Here is a 9,945-nt window from a genome sequence, read left to right as displayed (position 1 = left end):
TGCTGTTGCTACCTGCCCGACCAACAACAGTCCATGCATTTCAATCAATGTTTAGGCCTGTGTTTGCCAACCTTTAGTGAGATAAGGCATACATTTTACATAAGAAAATTGTCAACAGAAATGTCACAAATAAGTACACACAGTAGGGCCTTGACTTATGAGCTGAATTCATTTGGTGACCACACTTGTAACTCAGAACATTTGCATCTGAAAATATTATTTCCCCATCAAAATGATTGGAAATGCCATTAATCCGTTCAAGGTGTCTTTAGTAGGAAAAATAGCACTCTCCAATATTGTACTTTACAATAACATGCAGTAAAAACATAGACACTATGTTTTCATTGCATGTTTTTGTTAATGAACTCAACAGTTTTTGCATCATGAGCTCATGAGTTAATTCATTTTATGGCTCCTTCTGGCGTGTGCGCCATGGCCAGTATAAATATATTCATACATACACTTAGTAAGATGCAGCAATAGTCGCAATAGAGTACCAACCCACCCGTCCCACTTCCGGAGATCCTGCTCGCCGAAGCTCCACTGTTGGACGTCCTGCTGGCTGAAGTCCCGCAGCCGTTGGAGCGAGAGCGCATGGACTCTGAGGTAGCCGAGCCGGTGCCCGAACACGAGTCCTCCTGCAGGATGATGTCCAGCATGTCGCTGGAGGACGAGTTGTCGTCGCTATTGTTGCCGTGAGAGCTTGCCTGGAAGAGAGAAATACACAGACTGTAAGTGAATCTTGACATCACGGTGCTGCATCCTCACAATAGAAGTCAATGGAAATACATTGGATGTTACCTAAAATATTACACGACTCTTAAATGTAAATGCTCGGTGGTCCAGATTAAAAAAAATGGAGTGGGCCATATGCAGGCCTCCGGGCCATACTTTGACCACCCTGGTGTATTTGGTTAAATTGGCCAGTGGTGGCACACACACCATTCATTTGCAATCTGGACTTGGAGCGGTGAACATCGCCTGCTCTGGAGGGAGTCTCAGAGTCCCTAGAATTCTTCAGTAACGCCACAAAAAGTCACTAGATTTGTTCCTCATCACTTTTTTTGAAAAGTAATCAGTCACTTGGCTCTATGTAGCTTTGCACCAATCATTTGCAGTCTGGACACAGAGGAGTTAATGTCTGTCCTCCTCTGGAGGAAGGCTAAGAGTTTCCAAAAGTATCCAAAATCACCACAAATTTTTTTTGTTGCTAGTCACTTAAAAAAAATAAATAAATAAAAATAAACTAAAATGTAAAAATAAATAAATAAATAAATAAATAAAAGTTGTCGCTATGGTTAAATTAGCCATTGGTTGGCGACGAAGACAAAGTCCCTGTAAAGTGAAAATAAATGTCTTTAGAATTTGACATAGCAAAGAGAAGAGTGACCCTTATGACATCATCTCCAAATAAAGATCATCTGACCCTTCTAGCAACAACACAGCACAAATGCCAGAGAGTCTATTCCTTTTAAAAACAGTACACCATCCCATGGATTTTCTTAAACTAGTTAGAGGTTTTGCAGCACAGATCAGAGCTTAAATATGCACACCATAAGTCAAGAAAGTTAGGGTGGGAGCGGGAAGATAGAGTTGACAGTGAAAACCAGGAATTCACTTACACTACATAAAAAGACACTTTTCCCCTTCACTGTCTGACATGAAATCAGACTAAACCCTTCCTAGTTTAGGTCGATTTGGATTACCAAAATTATTTCTATTTGCTAAACGCCAGAATAATTTCTTTTTTAGACAATCTTTTATTACGTTTTTCAAAGTCAAACGTTTACATACAGTAAACTATGCCTTTAAAAGTTTTGGGAAAGCCCACATGACAATGTCATGTCTTTGGAAGCTTCTGATTTGGTAGGACTTCTGGTTTATTGACAACATCCAAGTTAATTAGAGACACACCTGTGGATGTATTTTAAGGTATACCTGAAACAAACTCCTTTGTGTCACATCATGGGAAAGTAAAAAATAAATCAGCCAAGATATCAAGAGAATTGTGGACTTGCATAACTCTTGTTCATCCTTGGGTGCAATTTCCAGATGCCTGAAGGTGCCACGTTCAACTGTTCAAACAATTATACGGGAGTATAAAACCCATGGGAATGTCCAACCATCATACTGCTCAGGAGGGGGAGGAGTTCTGTGTCCCAGAGATTAATGTGCTTTTGTCGGAAATGTGCATTACAACCTAAGAACAAAAGCAAAAGACCTTGTGGAGACCTGGTTGAAGCTGGTAAGAGCGTGCCATTATCTACAGTAAAACGAGTACTGTGCCGACATGGGCTGAAAGGCTACGATGCCAGGAAGAAGTCATTACTCTAAAAGAAACATTAAGCCAAATTACAGTTGGCAAAATGCACACAGGGGCAAAGACATTAGCTTTTGGAGACATGTCCTCTGGTCCGACAAAACTAAAATTGAACCGTTTGGCCATAAAGTGCATTGTTACGTTTGGAGGAATAAGGGGGAAGCTGGCAGGTCTGAGAACACCATCCTAACTGCGAAATAAGGGGATAGCAGCATCGTGTTGTGGGGTTGTTTTGTTTCAGGAGGGACTGGTGCACTTCACAAAATAGATGGCATCATGAGGAAAGAATATTATGGATACGGATGAATATACTGAAGCAACATTGCAAGAGATCAGCCAGGAAGTTCAAGCTTGGGCACAAATAGCTCTTCCAAATGGACCATGACCTGAAGCATACTGCCAAACTGCTTACAAAGTGGCTTAAGGATAACAAAGTCAATGTTTTGGAGCGGCCATCGCAAAACCCTAATCGCAATCCAACTGAAAATGTATGGGCAGACCTGAAAAAGCATGTGCGAGCAAGATGGCCTACAAAGTTGGCTCAGTTACACCAGTTCTGTCAGGAGGAATGGCCAAAATTCCTCTCATCCACTGTGAGAAGCTTGTGGAAGGACATCCAAAATGTTTGACTGAAGTCAAAGTTTAAAGGAAATGGTACCAAATGCTAATGAAATGTAAACATCTGACGTTGAAGAAAGTAATGAAAAATTGTCTAAAAAAATCCTTTGCTCATCATTCTGGCATTTAAGAAATAGAAACAAGTTTTGTAATCCTAATTGGCCTAACACAGAAAAAGTTTAGTCTGATTTCATGTCAGACAGTGAAGGGGAAAAAGTGTGTCTGTCTTTTTATGCAGTGTATGTAAACTTCTGGTTTCAACTGTAAATACAGCTTTAATGGACATATGGAATTGGGTAGGAATGAGATTGGACAAGGATGGAAGCTTTTCGGATGGTCAGCCTACCTCGCTGCTGTAAACCCTCAGCCTAGAAGAGAATATGCCTTTATTCCAAGACAAACGCTCACAGACATGGATCGTGCCCTCGTAATACAACGGTCCAGGTGGACCAAGGAGACTGAGCGATGGCTATAGGGTGTAAGGCATAATACATCATGTGTTAACACCCATATGGAGTTCGGGACCAAATCTGGCTTTTACACACGGCATAGAAATACATTGGTGGATTTAAAAAATATCTTTTAAAAACTAAATTCTTGGACCAAGGAAATTTACATTTACTTCTGTTAGACGTGATCAGTGTCTCACAGGCTGAATCAAAGCTAATCTATGGTGATTTTCAGGGAGGTACATAGAGAGTGAGTACAGTGTTCCCCCGCTTTATCGCTGTGGTTTAGATCAACCATTTTTTAATTATGGGGTTTTACAGTATACAATTGGGTTAGTTCCACACACGTTACCTCTTAGTTCATAGGTTTGATATTGATACTGGTTATAAAGAACCCCGATGTTCATTTTAGTCTACGCTGCAGGCTGTAAAAGAAAATCGATGTTCATAATTTGGACACCCTTTATTTAAACCATGCAAACTTTTTTGACCTAGCCCCGTAAAAGAATCTGAATCGAGAATCGGTTGGAACCAGAATCGAAATAAGGAACCAGAATCGCTAAAATTCAAACGATGCCCAACCCTACTTATAAGTGCCCCAATTTAGGTGTTTTCAAATACGTTTACAATGTAGTTATAAAGTGTGTTTTAATACATTTGAATGTTTTTAAAACGTGTGGGAAGGGTAAAACTTTTTATTATATGGTCTCTAGATCATGTAATTTCACCTATAGCTATATACCTATGGGTCTGGAATGGCTCCCCCACGATGAAGCGGGGTTCACTATATGGGGGTATTCGGGGGAAGAAAAAAAAGTGTGTTGTTCCTTGTGTACCTGATTCAGCTCTTTGGCTTTGCCCCCAACTGCCGCTTTCTCCTGCTCGGCCGCGTTGCCGCCTTGTCCTCCGGGGGGCAATGTCGTACCATCCTGTCGGTCCCCAGTAAGCTCCAACTCCAGGAGGTTCAGAGGGGAACTGCAGCGGGACTGAAACAGCGGCAGCGAAGCGGACTGCGGCGTGGAGGCACGAGACTGGCCCCCCTCCGGGGCCTTGAGGGCTTCCGAAGTCATCGGGGGGAAGTAGAATGACGACGCCAAACAGTCCACTTGAGGGGTAAAGGGGCTCTGGGGGTTGAACGGGGCTTGAGTCATTAAGGTTGCCGGTCCTGGAATGGTGGGGTGGGCGTAAGGTTGGACCTGGATGGGGAAACTGGCAGTCTCTGGGTGGTACGCCAGTTGTGGAGGCCCGGTACTCAGGGGTGGGTAACAGTAGTTAGGCAGCACCAGAGCCATGATGGGGGCAACCATCGGTGTGGTGTATGGGGAATGAGGGACCCCTGGTGGGCAAGGAGGATCCCCATGATTGTCACCAAAGCCTTGCAGAGGGGCGTGCAAACGGGGCACTACAGGAGTGTCTCTGGGGACAACCTGGAGAGGGTAGCCAGGGTAGGCTACGGGGAAAATGGACTGGGATGTGTCGGAAACGGACCAGGACGTGGGGTTAAGGCCTTGGTTAAGGAGGGGGCCTCGCATTTGGTGGTGTCTCGGATAAGATGCGGTGCTGTCCGAGGACTCGGTCTGCTTGGCTCGCTTGGATTTGGTCTTCTTGTTGCGCACACCGCGCCGCGCCATGTTGGGCTCAGCCCCAGGACTGCTTTTCTTCCCACGCTGGGCAGCTGGTGGGAGGGAGGAAATTAGCATCCAATCAAGTAGGCAACATTTCTTGGAATGAAATTACCCAACCCAAGGTAAACGCATACTGCCTATCGTGCAAAATTTGAGCCTTATGTGTGTGGCCAACATCGAGTGGAAACAACCCATTGATTTCCAATCATGCATATTGACTATGTTTAATATTTAGGATTGCCATCCCACCACTGGATAACCATTAAGGATAATCTTTTAGAGACATTTGATGATGACACCTTTGCATATAGAAAGCAAAAAGAAAGGGAAAATCGTCAAATTTGGCCCGATTATTATCAGTATGTGAGTACCCCTTAACATTTACAATTGTCGGCCAAAAACATTTTAGTAGCAAATCGGGGAGAATTTTTTTTCACTCACTCTTTCACACCACAGGATAATCACCCAGGATAATCTTTAAGAGATTTGCTTACTTTGACTGTCAAAGTCATAAATTGTGTTTAGCAGTAGCCCATGTGTTTACCCCGCTTCAGAACAGACTGCGTGTGTGAGATTTTCTTTCTCACCGTTGTTGCTCGTCTTTTCCCTCTGGCGCGCCAAGTACTGCGAGCAGTTGGCTTTGAGGGCAGTGAGCCTGGGAAGTTCCTTGAAGCGAAACAAGAAGGCCTGCTCCTCCTTCTGCGTGTGGGCTGCCAAAATCTGCTTGGTCAAACCCAGTTTTCTGTATGACTCCCTTTCTTGGTCCCGAGGCGAAACGGCCCAAGACGGAGCCCCCTGTGCCGGGTTGTGGCTGCATTCTGCTGCCTCGCTCGCCCCTGACACATCCTCTGCGATCTCTGTATGGATGATAGAAGACCAATAACACGTTTCAGTACAGATAAGATCATGTTATTTCAGCCGCTTGAGTTAATATATCCACTAATAACAGAATTTAAGACAGCGGAAGAAACTTTGGACACAAACTTACCCACAACATAAATACACGCACGCAGTCAGAAAGAGACAGATAAATATGTAGGAAGCACAAATGCTTCACGTTGATCTGGTGATCAGAATATCTGCAAGACGTATCATACACTGTAAGGATCTTTTGTCTCATTACCCTTACTTCTTATTTTTGATCACATCATCAACATGTGCAAATGTGCAGTTAAACACTCACATAAAAAGGTACGAAGATGCATTTACAGTGCTGTGAAAAATGACTGTCCCCTTGATTCTCTCTTTTTATTGCATTGTCCTATTACAAGAGCCGTACCAAAAATTGCAGCTTTCCAAAGATGATAATCCTCACTTTTAACAAATTATTTAAAAATAAATAAATAAACTAAGTGGTGGTGCCTTGAGATACAAGCGACCTGATGAGTTATTTGGGATATGGACTGTCCAGTGAGCGACTTCCCAACAAGCAGTAGTTTAGCAGATAGTGAACAATTCTTCAAAATAGAGGCTACAAGATGTTTATTGCCACTTGCAGTTGATGTTTACTGTCAAACTAAAGTACAAGAGAATTACACGTGGTGTATTTAAATCCTCCATCACATGGCTTAGCCTTAGGAAAGTCAGTTTAGCTTAATCCTAACAAATAATGCAAAATACATAGATTGGCTAACGAATAGCCAGAGGTGGGTAGAGTATGCAAATTTTGTACTCAAGTAAGACTACTGTTACTTTAGAATCATATGACTCAAGCAAAAGTAAAAACTAGTCCTCCAAATATTTACTTGAGTAAGAGTACGGAAGTAAAAAAAACAACAACTCAAGAATAACTTGTAACTTCTGATTTTAAAAGAAATCTTAGCATGAACGTCAAATAAAATCCATCCATTTTCTGTACCGCTTCTCACTAGGGTCGCGGGCGTGCTAGAGCCTATCCCAGCTATCTTCGGGAGAGGGGCGCCGTACACCCGGAACTGGTCGCCAGCCAATCGCATGACACATATAACCAGACAACCATTCGCACTCACATTCACACCTACGGGCAATTTAAGAGTCTTCAATTAACCGATCATGCATGTTTTTGGAATGTGGGAGGAAACCGGAGTACCCAGAGAAAACCCACGCTGGCACGGGGAGAACATGCAAACTCCACACAGTGGGGGCTAGGATTTGAACCCCGGTCCTCAGAACTGTGAGGCAGATGTGCTAACCAGTCGCTCACAGTGCCGCCACGTAAAATTAAAATAAAAAATAAATAAATAAAATTAAAAATAATATGTGGGAGTCCCCACACACCTGCCACAATTTAAATGTTTAACTGCCCAAAACACATGCATCGGGCCCTACAGAAACATTATTTGCTTTGCTCACTTAAATGACTGAATGAAGAAGCTAATGTTGCCAGATGCACTACCAAAACAACCACAGAAAAATCTGCAACTAGCCGCAAAGGTGTTTTCTCAAGTTAGAAGTGGGCTGAAATATCCAAGTTTGAGCAGTCACAATTTAAGCGCTGCATGACAAAGCTGTTGCTTTTTGGAGTCCGTAAACACTCGCGCGGGTGTCCCCTCCTCCCCTCAAAAATAAGTCACTTTGATTGGCCCATGAAGGGTTTGTGTGCAGTCATATGACTGCCTTGTGCCGTCTGATTGGTGAATTGGAGTCAAATGACACTAGCGATCATTTTTCAAATTACATTTAAGGCACCACTGTATATCAATAAAATTTCAAGCTATCTGAAATATAATTAATAATAATTAAATATAAACAATTAAATTGTAATTATATAATGATTTTTTAAATATTTGTGATATAATTAATAAGAAATAATATTACATGATGATATACCATTTAATATGTAATGCATTTAATAATAATAAAAAAAGATTAAATAAATAATTTTTAAATGATAATAATGATGCCACGAGAGGAACCATGAAAGAGGAAAACAGACAGGATTTCAATCCTTTTTCACGGCACTGTACCTGATTCTTGCCGAGGTTTCTTGTCCCCAACATGCACTATGGTGCAACTATAGCTACACTGGCTGGTGATGGACACCACACTTTCTGGTTTGTTAGGTAAAGGAAGGGGCAGCGAAGTGCCCACTACCGCTCTGGCAGAGTCACTGGACTTTTTATCTGGATCTTCCAAAGTGGAGAGACTGGACTGATCCTTCAACAAGGCTGGTTCTGCCGAAGAGAACAGAGGACAAAAAAAAAAAAAAAAAAAAAATACTGACATGGAACTGTCATTCTGGAGTTTGAGAGAGAATAAACTTTTAAGCAGAGATGTTTTTTTCACTGAGGGCCACATAGAGCAAAAATGGAAGCAAAGAGATGGGGGGCGTGGCACTTCACATGCTAAAACGAATTCAATATGCTGTAGGTCAATATATACATCCATCAATGGCATCTTTATACCGTTTTTTTTTACAGTGGGGACATACCTCGAGAAGCTTGCATTGTGGTGCCGATTTTGCATTTGTCCTCAGATGACGTGGTGTTACTGGAGGATTGGTATTTTCTCTTCAGAGCGAAGGGGACATTGCAATTCTCCAAGTACCTGCAGGGTCAATTAAAAAAATTCTTAATCATAATTAGAAATGCATCGATACCACTTTTTGGGGGGGATTGAAGGGGAGTACAAAAACAACCAGCGTGGAGCAGATGACAGGGCTTAATACTTTAAGATTGCCTGACAGCTCGCAGGGCTAAAAGTTGGCTAAAAGTGTTGTCAGCCATGTTTTTACCTTGAAGTATCTCCACACGGCTGACATGGCTTCGACCCAGAAAGTATGTCAGACTGGTGAAGTGTTATCAGTGTGCAGTATTAGTGTATTTTTACAAGTAGGAGTACCGTATAGATGTAACGGATATATCCCTAGTATATCCCTTGTGTTAATGTAATATTTGTACCTGACAACACTGTCCAGACAACTGATCTGCTGGTAGGAATAGACAGTCTGGTCGTTGAGCGGCATCTCCTCGTGGGAAGAAGACCTGCTTTCCTCCATCAGCGTGGCGCTTTCCTTCAGGCTCAGGAGGGTGGACAAGTCCTTGGTACGGACTCTCTTCTGGGCAGAATCTACGAGAGAGACGGAGTTTGGGGTTGATTGCAAGGCAGGATGGGCCATACTGTCAAAGTAGAACAGGTAGGAATTCTGGAGTTACCGCTATTCATTTTCTTGCACTGTTCCTGGTGCTTCTGGAGATGGATTCCCTTACAGATTTCCTGGAAAGTTCTCTACCAAAAGAAAGACAAAAAGGTTAGAGTAGCCTTTGCACACTCAATATGATTCTACAGTACAGATCTGGCCCTCTGCGCCATTTTATGCGGCCGAAGGAAGCGTTCCACAATTTTTCTTGGCTTTTGTTCAAAACTAGTTATCTATCATAAAAACGTTTGTAATTGCTGGAAGATGCCACAAGACGGCAGGAAAGCAATTTATTCGATTAGACAAGGCTGTGGCCTGACTTAATAAAGCTCCTCCCCTCATGTTAACATACGAAGATGCCACAAGATGGTGCCAAAGCAATATTGTTATACTAGACAATTTGGTCTGAGCCTAGCAGAGAATAAGTTTCTAAGCAAATAACACCGAATAGGTTCCAAAAAATATTGGTAAAAAGGCAAATACGTGATGATGTATTGGTTCACTGTACAGTGTTCCCCCAACTATTCACAGGGGATAGGGACCGAGCAGTATCCTGAATCCTGTTAATAGTTGGCTCGACTGTAAATGGGAGATAACTCACTGGCCGGGCTTTGCTGCTCACGTCTTCCTCCTTGTCATCGTCCTCTTGATGGAATTTGCTCCCTTTGTTAAGGCTTTCGCTAGAGGAGGTCATGCCCAGGAGGTGGTCGGTGCTGTTTAGACTCCTGTAGCCACTGGACCCACCGTTATAAACCGGCTGATGGATAAACATAAGATATTTTTTTAGCTATATGTCAAGACCGTATCTACCTACCA

General features: G+C 42.6%; 1 protein-coding gene across 3 annotated transcripts in view; it reads right to left on the bottom strand.

Annotated features, from left to right (window-relative positions):
• The window catches only part of per2 (period circadian clock 2), a 32,281-nt gene that overhangs the window by 4,158 nt on the left and 18,178 nt on the right, over positions 1-9,945 (bottom strand). Inside the window, exons 13-22 of one of the 3 annotated variants that reach the window (XM_061797717.1) lie at positions 9,731-9,886; positions 9,146-9,218; positions 8,891-9,059; positions 8,422-8,537; positions 7,958-8,164; positions 5,600-5,869; positions 4,224-5,062; positions 3,285-3,407; positions 506-707; positions 1-12 (exon numbers count right to left, since the gene is read on the bottom strand). The exon at positions 1-12 is cut by the window's left edge and continues 178 nt beyond it. In XM_061797717.1, the coding sequence (XP_061653701.1) occupies positions 1-12; positions 506-707; positions 3,285-3,407; positions 4,224-5,062; positions 5,600-5,869; positions 7,958-8,164; positions 8,422-8,537; positions 8,891-9,059; positions 9,146-9,218; positions 9,731-9,886 (2,167 nt within the window). The remainder of the gene's footprint in view (positions 13-505; positions 708-3,284; positions 3,408-4,223; positions 5,063-5,599; positions 5,870-7,957; positions 8,165-8,421; positions 8,538-8,890; positions 9,060-9,145; positions 9,219-9,730; positions 9,887-9,945) is intronic. The other 2 variants (XM_061797718.1, XM_061797719.1) reach the window with 2 other exon arrangements.

The sequence above is a fragment of the Phyllopteryx taeniolatus genome, chromosome 14 (assembly GCF_024500385.1).
Source record: "Phyllopteryx taeniolatus isolate TA_2022b chromosome 14, UOR_Ptae_1.2, whole genome shotgun sequence".
In the NCBI taxonomy this organism is placed as follows: Eukaryota; Metazoa; Chordata; class Actinopteri; order Syngnathiformes; family Syngnathidae; genus Phyllopteryx; species Phyllopteryx taeniolatus.
The sequence above is the reverse complement of the archived record's forward strand: the minus strand, read 5'-3'. Positions and strand labels throughout refer to the sequence as shown.